The following is an 18,121-nucleotide window of genomic DNA, read 5'->3' on the forward strand; positions in this document are numbered from 1 at the left end:
ATGTTGCTTTATTTAACAGACAGTGACTGTGTAGTTGCTGGTCCAGTGGAAATATCTTTATGTTCAATAGTTTTTTAGTGGTCTCAAATGAAAGAAGTTCACAGTAATACTTTGCTCACATTATTAATGCATTATAAATTTTAGTTAACACATTTAAATGACAGTTGGTCAATTTAAGGCAGTCGGTTTCTGCAAGTGTAATTAGTTAACTTGAATTAGAATTTAGTGCATTTTTACAGAAACAAACTAGATTACAGTAAAGAACTGTACAATTAACAGTATTTTACTGGCAACAGTGTTGCCAGTATTTTACTGTAAAAAAACCCGGTAAGGTCTAACAGTGTATCGATGGCCAAGCATTACACTGTTAGACCTTACCGGATTTTTTTACAGTAAAATACTGGCAACACTGTTGCCAGTAATTTACTGTTAATTGTGCAGTTCTTTACTGTAAAAATGCACTAAAACTCGAGTTAACTAATTTCACTTGCAGAAACCGACTGCCTTAAATTGTCCAACTGTCATTTAAATGTATTAACTAAAATTTATAATGCATTAATAACGTGAGCAAAGTATTACTGTGAACTTATTTCATTTGAAACCACAACAAAACTTTTGTAAATAAAGAGATTTCCACTGGACCAGCAACTACACAGTCACCGCCTGTTAAATAAAGCAACATGCAGCAAATCATCAATGTTTGTAGATCTTCTCCTGGACTGAAGCACAGGCTCTACTCTTCTGCACAATGGTGACCCAAAAAATACATTTTACAGTAAACTACTGGCAACAGTGTTGCCAGTATAAACCTGTTTTATAACTTACAGTTTATTACTGTTAAAATACATTTTGTGGGTGTGTCTTTTTATCTTACACTGTTAATTAACCCTTTCAACCCCACAGGGAAATCCACACTACAAAGAGTAAAAGTAGCATTGAGACAGTGTTGCAGTGAGATAATTAAGGGAATATGTAAGTGATTGTTGAGCATTAGTGATGAACACCTGCTGTTAGAACAGAAAATAGAGAAACACAAGACCTACAACTGACTTCCAGCCATTACACATTATTACACTTATTATTAACCAGTATGACTTTATTTCTGTCATACATCTACAGAAGTTGTTATTAAGATGTTTAATTGAAAATGTTTGTTTGAAGTTACCATTATAGAGATCAGTGCTTGCTTTAGTTGGGATGCTGATGCTAAAACATTAGTTTTTCTTTTGTTGCTTGAGCTGTGTTTTTGCAAGTCACACTTGTGCACACACACAGTTTATGAATGATTGCGGTCATAATGATTATGATGACAAAATCATCATATTGCCTGTTCATTCACTAAGGAATTCATCCTCAATTAAAAGTGTTACATTACCACCACTGTGAAACCACAACAATAAATTACAATGATTAATTTTTTTAACACATCATGCATAACCAGAGAAACAGAGCTACTCTGTCTTTTAGAAACACAGAGATATCACAATTTAGCACATGAATCTCAACAACGGTGGCAGTATATATTTGTTTATTCATGTTGCAGTGCATACTGGGAGTTTTATATTATCCTGGAACCCAGCATGCATTGTGACATGAAACTTTTGATTGTCACCATTGTTGAGATTCATGTGCTGATTGTTGATGTCTGTGTGTGTCTGAGTCAAGCAGGAGATTTTTAATGCACTATATGATCACAATATTCTTCAGAAGACCTTATTACAGAAATATTGATTTTATGTTGTAGATTTACAGATATATGCTAAATATGAAATACCCATAAATTCAAAGAATAAATACAGAAAAGATCAGAGAATCAGACATGTCCAGGATGATTGTGACATTATCACAAAAGCCAAAAACACCTGATCATCTTCCTCTTGACACTTTCTTGCCATAACAAATGTGTTTTATGAGCTCACTGTTACAGCAGTCAGAGAGAGATGAATGGTAAGAAGTCAAGGGACAAGTGACCAACTAAAGCAAATACTGATCTCCATCATGGTGACAACAAACTTTATTATTAACTATATCTCTGTTAATTCTCAACAAGAACTTTTGTACATGTATGAAAGAAATAATGTTAAACTGGTTTCACACTCAGTGTTGCTGGAAGTCAATTGTAGTTTTTGTGTTTCTCTTTTTTCTGTTCTTGTTTCTCTGTCCTTCAGTGATTCTGCTTATCAGGTGTTCATCAGTGTCTCAATTCACTCACTTCTTTACATTCACTCTGTCAAGGGGACTTTATTAGTGAACTAATGTAGGGAATAGTGAATGAGGGTATAGGGTGTGATTGTGAAAACAGCCTCTGAGTGTCGATTTTGAGCAATGTTAATTCACAGTATATTCCTGTAGGCTAGTTTTGTTTTCTACAGTATATTACTGTTTTAAGGGAAAATGGTATGATATTGTCAGAATTTGGCCTTTTTTTACAGCAAGGGTTAACAGTGTGGACAGACTCACTGTACTGGACATTATTCAGTTATTCACGCTTCAACCCCTAATTGATAATGCTGCTTTTGACAAAAGTTCATGAAGAGACAACAGTTAACCGAGTTTGCACTTTGAATTTAAAGGGGGGGGTGAAATGCTATTTCATGCATACTGAGTTTTTTACACTGGTAAAGAGTTGGATTCCCATGCTAAACATGGACAAAGTTTCAAAAACTAAGTTGTACGTTTGAAGGAGTATTTTTGTTCCAAAAATACTCCTTCCGGTTTGTCACAAGTTTCGGAAAGTTTTTTTCGAGTATGGCTCTGTCTTACGTAAGATAGGGCGGAATTTCCTTATATGGGTCCTAAAGGCACTTCTCCGGTAAGATCGCGGCCTCGCGCGCACTCGTAGACCAGAGCAAGAGAGTGAAAGCAGTTCGCCATCAAAGCGCCCTGCCCGGCTTTTGGGAAGTCAATGTCACCAAAGAAGTGTGTTTTTGGTTGCCAGGGCAAGACAACCCTGCACAGATTCCCAAAGAACCCAGCGTTAAGGAACCCGTGGATGGAGTATGTTTTCCTAAGCATAAACGGAGTTGTGTAAGACTGTTGTTCCCTGCATTTCGACGATGATTGTTTTATAAACAAAGCCCAGATCCACGGATTTGCAGATCGTCTAATGCTTAAGGATCGAGCAGTCACAATGATAAAGGTTCGCGGTCGTGCGTTGGAACCGGACGGTGAGTAAAACTGTTTGTTGAACAAATGTCTCTGTGTGTTGTCACTAGCTTGGCGCGTTAGCACAGCTAAGCTTCCCACACGGCCCGCCCCCAGCCGCTCGGTTTTTTCCGGAAAGACTCGGTACAGCCTATCTTTCTGTTAAAAAATTAATAAAACAAAAGACTTTTTGGAGATATGAAGGATGCAATATTACTCTATAGGTACTCAAGATTAACAGGAGATTGAGTGAAAATGAGCATTTCACCCCCCCTTTAATTAAAATGTAGCAACTAACAAAATATTGTATATTAATAACTTGTATTTCCACTGGCCTGTTTGTTTGAGAACATGCACTGTTAGACCTTACCGGGTTTTTTTACAGTAAAATACTGGCAAAACTGTTGCCAGTAATATACTGTTAATTGTGCAGTTCTTTACTGTAAAAATGCACTAAAACTCGAGTTAACTAATTTCACTTGCAGAAACCGACTGCCTTAAATTGACCAACTGTCATTTAAATGTATTAACTAAAATTTATAATGCATTAATAACGTGAGCAAAGTATTACTGTGAACTTATTTCATTTGAAACCACAACAAAACCTTTGTAAATAAAGAGATTTCCACTGGACCAGCAACTACACAGTCACCGCCTGTTAAATAAAGCAACATGCAGCAAATCATCAATGTTTGTAGATCTTCTCCTGGACTGAAGCACAGGCTCTACTCTTCTGCACAATGGTGACCCAAAAAATACATTTTACAGTAAACTACTGGCAACAGTGTTGCCAGTATATACCTGTTTTATAACTTACAGTTTATTACTGTTAAAATACATTTTGTGGGTGTGTCTTTTTATCTTACACTGTTAACCCTTTCAACCCCACAGGGAAATCCACACTACAAAGAGTAAAAGTAACACTGACGCAGTGTTGCAGTGAGATAATTAAGTGAATATGTAAGTGATTGTTGAGCATTAGTGATGAACACCTGCTGTTAGAACAGAAAATAGAGAAACACAAGACCTACAACTGACTTCCAGCCATTACACATTATTACACTTATTATTAACCAGTATGACTTTTAATTTGATTTGTTATTTTTTAATTTTGTGATTTAATTTCACACTGGCCTTCGACAAGAAAAAAACCTGACCAACCTAAAAACTCCCTGCAGACTCTTACTACTGTGTTTATGTACTGTACATTCAACCACATCTTTAAAAGCCAACAAGAGGAATCTGTGAGCACTCAGATAAACTCAAACATCCTTAAACAGGCCAAACTGGACCTTTGTATTGATGATGCTGGAAACAGCAGAAAGTGCCTGAATCTGATGTTTCTGTTCCTCTCTGATCACTTCAGCCTGATAAACCTGCTCTCTGCTGCCCCTGGACTGGAGCAAATATAGCCATAGTTTAATAAATCAGAAACACAATAATGATTAAAAAACAAAAATACAGTTTACTATAATAATAATAATTGATATTGATCATTTTATTCAAAGTGAAAGCAATACAACTCAAAAGCAGTTTCACAGACACTCAATAGAATAATAGTCATGAACACATCAGAGGTTTGGTGTCCCAGATCATCCTCATTCACAGTTTATTATAGCAATTAAAAAAAATAATAACAATATTAAATTTTCCTTCTAACAAAATCATATGATGATCCTTTGGCAGTTTTTAAAAAACAACAACAGAAACCTCAATCAGAAATAATACATTCACAATAAGAATGATTCACTAAAATAATAGAAGCAAAAGCAACAAGGATGAAACTTATTTCTCACAAATAAATTTACTCGTAAAATAGCATGGCAGATCATTCCAGTTGTTCACAGGGTCTCTTGTAGGATCCAGTTCAATACAGTCCTCATTTGAACCTTGATGGCTATTCGGTTCATCTTTGTACCAAAACCTGAGTAAAATGTGTCAGATTTTCAGTTATTCAGGACCCCAGATGTTCAATGAAAGTTTTTATCCATTCAGCAAACAACAAATGAGGAGCTTAACAAGCCATTCATCATAAAAGAGCCAACAATATTCACAGCACCAGAATAGCAGAGCAGAAGTTAAAGTGCAGAAAAGTAAAAGAGATAATTTATGCATACCAGCTGATATCATGAATATGCGTCTCTATAGCACGCATTGTGTTTATCGTGCAATGTATACGTGAAAATGAGTTTTTACGTGCACCACTAATCCTAACCAAACATATAATACACACGCATGGGTCATGAGTAGGTTTAGTAGTGGTGTGGGGTGTGTGTGTATTACACGCAATAAACCGCGTATCAAACACACACTGTTAACCCTTGCTGTAAAAAAAATCTGTAATTGCTGTAAATCTGACAATATCATACCATTTTCCATTAAAACAGTAATATACCGTAGAAAATAAAACTAGCCTACAGGAATATACTGTGAATTAATAGTGCTCAAAATCGACACTCAGAGGCTGTTTTCCCAATCACACCCTATACCCTCATTCACTATTCCCTACATTAGTTCACTAATATAGTCCCCTTGAATGAAAAGAAGTGAGTGAATTGAGAAACTGATGAACACTGATAAGCAGAATCACTGAAGGACAGAGAAACAAGAACAGAAAAAAGAGAAACACAAGAACTACAACTGACTTCCAGCCACACTGAGTGTGAAACCAGTTTACAAACCAGTTTATGATTATTTCTTTCATACATGTACAAAAGTTCTTGTTGAGAATTAACACAGATTTAGTTAATAATAAAATTTGTTGTCACCATGATGGAGATCAGTATTTGCTTTAGTTGGTCACTTGTCCCTTGACTACTTACTATTCATCTCTCTCTGGCTGCTGTAACAGTGAGTTTATAAAACACATTTGTTATAGCAAGAAAAAGTCAAGATGAAGATGATTAGTTGTTTTTGGCTTTTGTGATGATTTAACATTCATCCTGGACATGTCTGACTTTCAGATCTTTCCTGTATATATTCTATGAATTTATGGGTATTACATATTTATCTGTGAATCTACAACATGAAATCAATATCTCTGTAATCATGTCTTCTGAACAATATTGTAATCATATAGTGCATTAAAACATTTTTAACTCCTGCTTGACTCAGACACACACAGACATCAACAATCAGCACATGAATCTCAACAATGGTGAAAAGTTTCATGTCGCAATGCATGCTGGGTTCCAGGATAATATAAAACTCCCAGCATGCACTTCTGCATGAATAATAAAAAAAAATATTGCCACCATTGTTGAGATTCATGTGCTAAATTGTGATATCTCTGTGTTTCTAAAAGACAGTGTACCTCTGTTTTTTTTCTTTTTTTTTTGGTTTATGCATGATGTGTTAAAAAAAAAAAAGTTGTTGTAATGTATTGCTGTGGTTTCACAGTCGTGCTAATGTAACACTTTTGATTGAGGATTAATCTCTGAATGAGTGAGAATGAACTCCTTAGTGAATGAACAGGCTATATGATGATTTTTATCACCATAATCAACATAACCACCATCATTCATAAACTGTGTGTGTGCACAAGTGTGATTTACAAAAACACAGCTCAAGCAGCAAAAGAAACACTAATGTTTTAGCATCAGCATCCCAACTAAAGCAAGCACTGATCTCTGTAATGGTAACTTCAAACCAAACATTTTCAATTAAACATCTTAATAACAACTTCTGTAGATGTATGACAGAAATAAAGTCATAATAATAAGTGTAATAATGTGTAATGTCTGGAAGTCAGTTGTAGTTCTTGTGTTTCTCTATTTTCTGTTCTAACAGCAGGTGTTCATCACTAATGCTCAACAATCACTTACATATTCTCTTAATTATCTCACTGCAACACTGTCTCAATGTTACTTTTACTCTTTGTAGTGTGGATTTCCCTGTGGGGTTGAAAGGGTTAACAGTGTAAGATAAAAAGACACACCCACAAAATGTATTTTAACAGTAATAAACTGTAAGTTATAAAACAGGTATATACTGGCAACACTGTTGCCAGTAGTTTACTGTAAAAGTTAGTTTTTTGGGTCACCATTGTGCAGAAGAGTAGAGCCTGTGCTTCAGTCCAGGAGAAGATCTGGAGACATTGGTGATTTGCTGCATGTTGTTTTATTTAAAAGGCAGTGACTGTGTAGTTGCTGGTCCAGTGGAAATCTCTTTAATTTACCAAAAAATTTTTGTGGTTTCAAATGAAATAAGTTCACAGTAATACTTTGCTCACTTTATTAATGCATTATAAATTTTAGTTAATACTTTTAAATGACAGTTGGTTCATTTAAGACAGTCGGTTTCTGCAAGTGAAATTAGTTAACTCAAGTTTTAGTGCATTTTTACAGTAACATACTGTACAATTAACAGTAAATTACTGGCAACAGTGTTGCCAGTATTTTACTGTAAAAAACCCCGGTAAGGTCTAACAGTGCATGTAAAAACTCATTTTCGCGCATAAATTGCACAATAAACACAATGTGTGCTATAGAGACGCATTTAGTGTGACCGAGTTGTGCATACAGTTTATTAATGGGAAGATTAATTGTGATTATCTAATTTTTAAATGAATATAAAAAGGACGTAACAAATTATTCTGAAGTGTTTCTCTGTGAGTGTTTTATCTCTTACCCTTGTTTCAGTGGTGAATTATCCACCCATTTCATGATCCCCTCAGTCTCAATGTCAGACAAACCAATCCACACTGTCTCCTTGAATGAAGATATGAGTTTCTGTGTGTGAATATAAACAGGAGTAAGTGTGATTCCTCTCATTGATTAACAGTCACTCACACACTCTCACCTGTTTCTCTTCAGTGTTGATAATGACCAGATCAGCTCCTCGATCTCTGCAGTACTGCCTGCTCTCAGACCAGTTCTTCATATCACTGAATATGAAAAAACTGGCATTTCCTTTCAATAAACATAAACACTTTGCTCATTATTTGTGTTGTAAAGTGCAAATAAACTTATAAATCCATTTGTACTAACCTCTCAGGTCTCTCTCTGCTGTGATGGTGATGTACAGTGTGATGAAGACCAGCAGAAGAACACAAATGAGCCCGAGACACACTGTCATCGACACCAAACACCTGCGTCCTCCTGACAAACAGAGAGAAAACACACACATATCAGTTAACAACCAATTCACTTAGAATTCATATTATTAGAAATATAGGCTCAAATAAATCCACCTTTATCTTTAGACAACACACAGGCCTTCTTAACAAAAACGTATTCTTTAATAATCATAGCGCAATATCTACAGTTAAATATGCAACTTCATGTTAATAAATGCAGAAATATGGACACGTTATTCTTTGAAAAAAAGATTCCTCAAAAGATAACACCATTTCTTCTTCTAACTTTCTACTTACTGCACTTTCCATCTTTTCCTTCATCCTGGCTGTGATTTTGTGTTCGAGGTCCAGTTATGTCCTTAATATCATCATTTACAACATTTACATAAATGTCCTCTAAATCCATTATTCACTCTTATGTGTGACAGCAAGTGTTCACAGATGAGCTGTGGTTGAATGATAGTCGTGGTTTCACAAATAGTGCTAACACTAAAAAGGAATACAGGAAGTGACAATCTCTGACAAAACGGGTTACAAAATCATGATGAAGAAGTGGTGACAGATGATGTAATCACTGGTGTTTTAAACCTAACCATTTTTTCTCCTTTGAAGCGTAAGGATCAGCATGCTTTATGCGAACGTGCACTTCAGAACAAATGAGAACCATGACGGTAAAGTTTGCAGATCTGTGTCAGAGAAAGATTATCAAACTCTTAAACGGGTCTCTCTTTCTCGCTCTTCTGTGATGGGGATGTTTTCTGGGTCTGTCCAAATATACCCACACTTGCGGTCTTGGTCACTTGAGAGCGTGTGCACATGACGGGAAGTAAGTGTGCAAGACTGTCCATAGCGCAGTACACTTCACGCACACTAAATCCACAGCATCTCTAAGGCTCTCAAATGAAACCCTAATCCCTCGGATTACTCCTTCACTCCACAAACAGCATTACCTGCTTCACTTATTACCAATTACAATTAATAGAGGTGTAGATGTTGATGGTTTATTGGAAATAATAAGTTTTGTAATGTTTTTGTAATCACCATTATGGTGATCGGTGTTTCGTTTTTTTGCCGCCCACTTTGACACTTGACGTTTTTCTACAAGTTTGTGGTCTTTGTAACAGTGTTTACCAAAACACATAATTTGTTACATAGGAAGTCAGAAACAAAGATGATCAGGTCATATAGTTGAACCGTCATGAAGTAGAATGATTCACTAATCTCATCACTGACCAAAAATGGTTATTTGTAATTAATAAACTCTAAAACTTTCTTAATTCTCAAAAAGAGCTTCTGTAGATGAATGACAGAAATAAGGTCAAACTGGTTTGTAATAAGAGAGACTTCATGTCTTTTCAGTTGATTTCATCTAAGGCTGTGGGTGGAAGTCAGTTGTAGTTCTTTTGTTTCTCTTTCCTTCAGTGATTCTGCTTGTTATCATCAGGTGTCTTCAATAATCAAACAATCATCACTCAATTAATCACTTAATTATCTAATTAACTCTAAAACTGCTTCAGTGTTACTTTAACACCCTGCTGGTGGTTCCCATATGAACACCGAGCGATGTTAATTTAATGAAGGACACCCAGATAGCAACATTGTTTCGGCCCAGATCCGGCCCACTTCTGGCACTTGTGGAAAGATGATCTGGCCCACATGCAGCGTGGAATTACGGCACTTGGGTGGGTACCGCTCCTGTTTGCCAGATCTGGGCCACAAGCAGGCCATAGCAATGCCACATGTCAGCCGAGAGCAAAGAAATAAACCACAACTGGACCTTATCTGAGCCACAAAGTCTGTGTATATTAAATATAGAGTCATCTCAGCCTTAATAAGCTTGTTAACAAGCAGAATCACTGAAGGAAAGAAGAGAACAGAAAAAGAGACGAGCAGAAACACAAGAACTACAACTGACTTCAGACACAGTCTAAGATGAAATCAACTGAAGAGAAAAGAAGACATTAAATCTGTGAAGATCTCAGCAGAGGAGGATTAAACAACTCCACAAACAGCATTACCAGCTTCACTTATTACTAACCAGACTGACTTTATTTCTGTCAGACGTCTACAAAAGTTTTTATTGAGAATTAACAGAGGTTTAACTCTAATGTGTTTCATTTGAAATCACCATAACAGTGATTAGTGTTTCCATTAGTTGGGCTCTTAACTCTTATTATGTATTCTGTCTTTTCTTGGCTGTTATGACAGTGTGTTTGTCAAACACATTTGCAGCAGCAAAGAAAGCTAAAGTGAAATGAGATCAGGTGATGATGGTTACCTGTTGATGATTTATAATCATCATATAATAAAATAAAATAAAATAAACATCACTAGTCCGCCTCAGTATTTTGTTCCAATCACCTGGATTTGCTAATTCAGCAGGAGAGAGAACTAATTAGTGAAATCAGCTGACTGAGTTCATGGGTGAAATAAACATATGGCAGGACTTCTACTTTCTGACCCCTGGACTATACACCTCTGCACAAAAACAACATTTTTATCATTTGATCAACTCGTCATCATTTAACTCTAATACATTATATTTTCATTGAAAAGTATGCGGCCTCCTCCTCTCTGCTGCCATCTTGTTACTCCTAACTCAGTTATAGGAGACCTCTCCAGCACTCTTAAATAATTTAGGAGCTGTTACCAAGTCTTAACACTTAGGAACCTTTATGAATCACACTTATTCTTAAGTTTAGGAATAAGAGTAAAATTATGTCATTCTTAGAATTTTGACAGACTTAAGACTAAAATATTACATACGGCCCCTGATGTTCTTATTCCTCAATTATCACTTCAGTCCTCCCTAAAATAGGCCTAGCGCTGCCCCTGGTCACAGACACGGAGATGTGCCTTTCATTTCACCAAGCTGACTGCACATTTAAAAGCCCAAACACACTTACAGGTTTTCAAGTCATTTCAGGTGAATCTGATGTGGATAAAGAAGTGATATGGGTGAGTTGTTTACTTTTTAATTAGTATTCTCATTAACACCAATATTTATGCCTATTAAGTCAGACCGATTTGATGCGCATGAAAATGAGAGGCGGGATTTGCGTTGTTTTATTTTTGTACTGTGGATTCATTTCTTATTCAGTTTTTTGTGGAAGCACTGCTTCCTTTGCCTCCTCGAATGGAAACCCCAAAGACAAGATAAAGAGAAGGAGCTAAAGCAGAAGTGAAAGTGCAGAAAAATGTAAATCCCCGTTGTTAAATTAATACTGTTCGGGGTTTACTGTATATGGGAACCACCAGCAGTGTGTTAAAAGTGAGAATGATCTTTAGCCCCCTCTAGTGTATAAACATAAGCACACTTTCTGTCATTCAGCTTTAACTGTGTTTCTTTTATGTGACACATGAAGTCCTTTTCATTTCTTAAACTGTTTTATTTTTAGTTGCAATACTGTGGTGCTCAGTGACAGAGAGGATGATGATCAGAAGAACAGAGACATTGAATGGATGCCTTCATGTATACATCGATTCATCTATTACTCTTTAAAAACCTAGACAGCAACACATTATAGTTTCGGCCCTGATCCGGACCACATCTGGGCCGTGTGGAATCCAAGTGTACCAGATGTGGGCCGGATCTGGCCAACACTATGTTGCTGTCTGGGAATAATCTGAAAGAGAGGGATCCATTTGGACTAATTCATGTAAATACGGCCGTCACTATGTTGCTGTCTGGGAAACTACAACAAAACAATCAACAGCCCAAAATTTGCCAAAATAAGAAACAACAAATTACTGACTTCATAAATGTAGCATTTCCTCTTTAGATTCCAACACATGTACAATTAAACCCATTTATTTCCTACGGAAATATAAATACTGTTCATGCAAGACAAAAATGTATCTCAACAAGACAACTTGAATTATTCTATTTATATTCTACATAAATTCGAAATCTCCCGCCATCTATCTTTCAAACGAACACTCAGTGTCACATGCTCATAAATGGTGATTTCCTCAAAGTGAGCATGTACCCTTCACTAACAGTCTTGAGAGAGGCGCTTTGTGGTTTCGTTGCTCACTTTCAGTTTCGTTTGGAAGGACTGTTATTCAAGTGGCGTCGATCTCAAGTGCAAATGATTTCTACATTTGAAATTGATCACATGATTCTCTGAAAACAGTACAAATTACAGTTATTCTTTAGAAATAAAATTATATTACCATCAAAGAAACTTTCTTAGGTGTAAATGTTAGTGCTTGAACTTGAACACAAGTACTGTACGTCTGTAAATTGTATAAAATGTCTCTGCTGCATTGCGGAAATATCTCACCATAATCACAGATAGAAAAATGTAAGAACGCAATATGAAAAAAAAAAAATCTTTTTTTTATTATTTTATTATTTTCATTTTTATTATATTTACATTATATTGATCATTTAAAGAGAAAACAATTCAAATCAAAAGTTTCAAAGGCATACAACAGCATAATACGGTTAATTATTGCAATCTGGGACACTTCAGACTTCTGTAGTTTATTGGCTCATGATAAAAGCTAGAATAAGATCATATTTACAGCAACCCAGACAGCAACATAGTGTCGGCCCAGATCCGGCCCAGATCTGGTACACGTGTATTACACACAGATGTGGACCGGATCTGGGCCGACACTGTTGCTGTCTGGGAAGACATGAACACATTAGAGGTTTACCCAATCTGATGTTATAAGTTTATTAAACATACAGTATGGCATTTTTCGCCACTAGGGGTCGCTAACCTATTTACAATAACAAAGGCGTAGTTTGATTACGCAACATTTGCTAAGAATTATGGATCTTGTCGTCAACGTCAAGCCGACCGATCTAATAATGTTTATGGATGACTGAATACATCGATGCTTTTATCATGACTGTGATATGAAGCAGTTCGGGATTGCTAAGAGACAGCTATCAGCAGCAGCTCCACACGCGACGCGAGTCCCGCGGATATAAAAGGAATATGGACATTTCATTCTCCCGAACTACACGCAGAATTACTACTCACAGGTCAGTTTATTAGACAAATTTAACTTGAGAGGTAACGCAGCGTTGTTTCACTTGGTCTAACATTACACTATCACACTAAACTGCATTTGAATGTGTTGAACTTTATGTGTTAGTTTGTCTGTATGAGACTAGCAGTAAACTAGATCAACATTAGAATAACATACAGATCATATTCTGACATTTTATCATTGTTGAACTATATAACATTGATTAGTTTTATGTAAATGTGCTTACCTGTTTAATAAAGTACATGTAGGAGCGGTCGAAGTCTCGGACGTGGAGCTCTCGTTTATATACTGTCTATGGGAGCTCTCGGCATCTCGAAAACACCGCGCTGATATTGATTCTCGTTTTTTATCCAAAGTCTGCTTGCCATGGTCCATAATGTTTGAACGAAACAACAACAGCGTGCAGATAGACATTGCGAACTACACAGTTGTCCACGTCTGTCGCTTTGGTTACTATCAGACGGCTCTGGTTCATAGCTCTGGTTGCTATGGCAGTACGAGCGGAAACCAGGGAGAACGCGGATATGACGCCATTGACGGCGACAAAACGGAAATAAAGAAACGGGACGTTTCTCGAATTAAATTACAAATTTCTCCTGGTTTGAAAGTTGTTGGAAACAGTCGGGATAATGTAAGTACACAACTAAAAAATATATATAACATAGATATAGTGATTTTTGCTATTTTTAAAGCAAAAAAGTTACATATTGTGCCTTTAAAGCAATACATTTTTTTGGACAGTTTTACATTTTTCTTTTATACATTTCAATTTGTGTTTTTTTTATGTTATAAAATATTATAAAATTAAATTGATACCAGTTTGAATAAAATTAAATTAGCAGACTGTTTTAAAAGATAGGAACCCCAATCAGAAATGTTATAATCACAATAAGATTGATTCTGTAAAATAATACAATTAGAAACATGACAATACAGGATTAACCCTATTTCTCACAAACCCTTTTCCTCTTCTCAGAGCATGGGAGATCATTCCAGTTCTGGATGGAGCCTGAAGGAATCAGTTCAACACAGTCCTCGTCTCCACCTGCATTATTTGGCTCTTCTTCATACCAAAACCTGAATAACATGTGGCAACAAGAGTAAATTTAGCACAGAAGCAAGAGCAAAAGAGAAAATGCAAAAACTTAACAGAGAGAAGAGTTTTGTTTTGCAAATAATCTTTGGTTGTGGTGTTTGTGGAAGAGTGTGTGTCTTCAGTTATTTTTTAGAGGTTGTGAGTCTCATGTTTGAAATACACTTGCACTGGTTTTATCTCTTACCCTTGATTCAGTGTTGAATTATCCACCCATTTCATGATCCCCTCGTTCTCAATGTCAGACAAACCAATCCACACTCTCTCCTTGATGAATGAAGTTAAGTGCCTCTGTGTGTGAATATAAATGTAGAATATATACACGTTTACACTCCAATGATGTACTAAAAATGAAAAAGCAATGATCTGATCTGTTTATCATGTACAGGCCACAGCGTTTCAAAACGATCCCTGTTCACACGGATAAGCGAAAACGACTAAAAATCTGTATCGCTGTTCATATTGGCGATGTCACTTTGTGAATAAATACTACACACCTATAGACAAGTAATACGTATGCGTATTTACACATTTACACAAATTTGCGTTTTTGTAGTTTACACGCACTTACAAAACTTGCACTTTGAAACCTGTTTTCAAAAGTTTGCGTTTTCAGGCCTCCAAAAAGCCGTTGTCATGTAAATAAACACCCACAATGGATAATAAGTTTCCCCATTTTAGTTGAAAACGATGTGTCGTGTAAAGAGTGAGATTCCTCTCATTGATTAACAGACACTCACACAAACTCACCTGCTTCTCTTCAGTGTTGATAATGATCAGATCAGCTCCTCGATCTCTGCAGAACTGCCTGCTCTCAAACCAGCTCTTCAACTCACTGGATATGGAAAAACTGCTATTTCCTTTCAATAAACATAAACAATTACATTAATTGTGTTGTAAAGTGCAAATATACATATAAATCCCTTTGTACTGACCTCGTTCATATAACTTCCTTAGTTCAGTCTCTAATTTTTCCTTCTTCAGTTCTTCACTCAAAGACATGACTCTGGTCTCTAACTCCAGTTTCTTCTGACTCAAAGAGTTTAAGTTGTTCTTCAGTTGGTCTTTATCAATCAGTAGATCAGTGTTCTTGTCCTGTAAGCTGATGATAGTGTGATTGAACTCTTCAACTGTGTTCTTGTAACTCTTTAACAGGTCTCTCTCTGCTGTGATGGTGATGTACAGTGTGATGAAGACCAGCAGAAGAACACAAATGAGCCCGAGACACATTGTCATCAACACCAAACACCTGCGTCCTCCTGACAGGAAAACACACACATATCATTTAACAACAATTCACGCAATATTATTAGATAACATTTCAAATCAACCTTTGTAAGTAATCAAGTGATTTTGTTAGATAAATTATAGAGTACGTTCTTTTATAATGAGAAACATTTGTAACATTTCTCATCCGCTCAAACATTAGCGACACGTCTCTGCGACAAACGAAACTTTCTGCTTACTTTGCTTTCGATCTTTTCCTTCATCGTTGCTGCGACTCTGTGTTGGAGGTCTGGATCTGTTATTAATATTTCTGCATACATAAAAGGTCCCTGACTCCATTATTTTCTCAAGCTCACAGTCTTACAGTCTTACAGTGTGTGTTCACAGATGAGGTGTGGTCTTTAAGACCGTGTTTTTAAATAGTACCAACACAGGAAGTGGTTTTTATTAGATGAGACACAGATAAATCTAGATTTCATTCTCACTCTAAAACTCTGTATGCTTATACTACTGTATGATTGAATATATATTGCATTTTCAACCTCATATAGTCAAAGCATTGTGGAGTTTTCCCTGTGATCAAGTTAGCATCTACAACGTCCAACAAGAGGAATCTGAGATCACCTAAACTGATCAAACACCCTAAAACAGGCCAAACCGGACCTGTGTGTTGAGGACCATAAACTGGAAGTGAATGATGATTTACATCGCTGTCGTGTTCAGGAACAGAGAGGATGATGGGAAATAGAGATTGTGGGATGAGGACTTCCTGTTATTAAACACAAGTGAGTGACAACAGGAGATTCACATTTCCCTTTTCTCAGTAGATGTCACTGTTCTGCCATTTTCACTATGATGTTATAAACAAATTAAATAAGTAAATAAATAACCCTTTAACCTTTCCCGGAATATTCATCAGGAGTCAAACCTAATTTGTTACTGGAATTTCACGAAAGTTAAAGATATTCAAGGCACTTTTTCCTCATCAAACTGAAAAAAACAACAACAACCTAGGCTATTTTATATTAATATTGTATTATTTACAAGTGTCATTTTGTAACACCTGGCCTAATTAAATGGTCAAATAAGAAAATAGTCAAGCAGGGTAAACTTCTTAAAATGCTTTTAATGAGTTATTTTTAGGAAAGGAGTAAATAAGACACCACAAAGATAGGAAAATATCTACGCTACCCACTCAGTTTACCGAAGATGAGAAGTCAAACACTGAATGTTAAGACAACTGACATATAATGGTTATGAACTCGATAACCTGAAACTCCATTGTTGAACGAAACTCAAGTACATGAATGGCAATGCACTGTCCATAAAAACAAGTGAAAAAGTGCTGGCAAAAATGCAAAACTTCATAAATTGATGTTGATTTTCCTAAAATGTTTTTAAACACCATTATGGTGATCATTGTTCCATTTGGCTGGGCACTAGGAACTTCATTTAAATTATTTTCATTAACTTCCTATTGATGCAGTGATTCAACAAGAAATCACAGTTATTTGGTTTCAAAGAAAGGGGGGTAATAAATATACAGTAGTGTAAATAATACAGTAGTAATATATATTTATTAGCTTATGTGATGTTCTCTAAAAAAATTTTTTTAGTTGTATTGACAATTGAACATTTAAGATGACTTTGGGAAATCAGTGAATGGAAACATTAAAATAAATGCAGGAAAAAAAAGTCTATTAAGAATTGGCCTGCCTTAAACCTTTTATTTTTATTTATTTATTTTTTTGCTTGACAAAATGGCACTCAAACCAATCAATTAATCTTTACTTGGGTTTTCTGAGTTAAAAAGGCATAGTATGTGTATAGCACAGATTACTAGATTTTTACAATTAAATTAGTTAGCTAGAATCACAGCCTGATTTTACAGTGCAGGAAGTGATTTAATTTCACAATGGCCTTCGACAAGAAAAAAAACCTGACCAAATCAGATGACTGAGTTTATGGGTGGAATAAACATATGGCAGGACTTTTAATCTTTGGCCCCTGGATTACCCACCTCTGTTAAAAACATATTTATACCGACTTCATCAGGCTCCAAAAATTCTTCACAAAGAACACAAAGAATGGCCTTCTCAGCTGCCATAGTTGCAACTCTTGCGTCATCAGAACAGTGTGTTCAACGCATCACCGTTTCTGTTTTAAAAACGTTGTGCAACGTTTTGTCGGGGCTGAACGCAGCCCAGATTCAGGCACTTTCTGCTGTTTCTGCATCATCAATACAAAGGTCCAGTTTGGCCTGTTTAAGGGTGTTTGAGTTTATTTGAGATGAGGTTTAATGTACAATACACAAACACAGTAGTATGAGTCTGCAGAGTTTTTAAATTGGACAAGTCTGTATTCTTGTCGAAGGCCAGTGTGAAATGAAACCACTTCCTGTTCAGGGTTAGCACTAGTAAAACCACTCATCACTCTAAAGATCACACCTGTTCTGCAACCACTGAACTTGAACTGCAAATCCAAAGGCACCTCCTATAAATACAATACTTTTCTGCACTTTCACTTCTGCACCTTTTAGCGTATTCTTGAAACTTGCTGTTGTGATAATGTGA

General features: G+C 36.1%; 2 protein-coding genes across 2 annotated transcripts; both read right to left on the bottom strand.

Annotated features, from left to right (window-relative positions):
• Positions 1 to 4,616: 4,616 nt before the first annotated feature.
• Positions 4,617 to 8,718, bottom strand: LOC307152743 (C-type lectin domain family 4 member E-like). Its single transcript, XM_079861642.1, has 5 exons — positions 8,519 to 8,718; positions 8,133 to 8,243; positions 7,945 to 8,054; positions 7,774 to 7,874; positions 4,617 to 5,068 (listed from the first exon to the last, which is right to left on the bottom strand). The coding sequence occupies exons 1-5, from the start codon at positions 8,625 to 8,627 to the stop codon at positions 4,930 to 4,932; spliced, it is 570 nt and encodes a 189-aa protein (XP_079717768.1). The 5' UTR covers positions 8,628 to 8,718; the 3' UTR covers positions 4,617 to 4,929.
• A 5,245-nt stretch (positions 8,719 to 13,963) lies between these two features.
• Positions 13,964 to 15,942, bottom strand: LOC307152652 (uncharacterized protein). The gene is made up of 5 exons (XM_079861479.1): positions 15,788 to 15,942; positions 15,257 to 15,580; positions 15,072 to 15,181; positions 14,509 to 14,612; positions 13,964 to 14,305 (listed from the first exon to the last, which is right to left on the bottom strand). The coding sequence occupies exons 1-5, from the start codon at positions 15,885 to 15,887 to the stop codon at positions 14,173 to 14,175; spliced, it is 771 nt and encodes a 256-aa protein (XP_079717605.1). The 5' UTR covers positions 15,888 to 15,942; the 3' UTR covers positions 13,964 to 14,172.
• Between the last annotated feature and the right edge of the window lie 2,179 nt (positions 15,943 to 18,121).

Source organism: Squalius cephalus (genome assembly GCF_949319135.1).
Source record: "Squalius cephalus genome assembly, chromosome: 2".
Classification (NCBI taxonomy): domain Eukaryota; kingdom Metazoa; phylum Chordata; class Actinopteri; order Cypriniformes; family Leuciscidae; genus Squalius; species Squalius cephalus.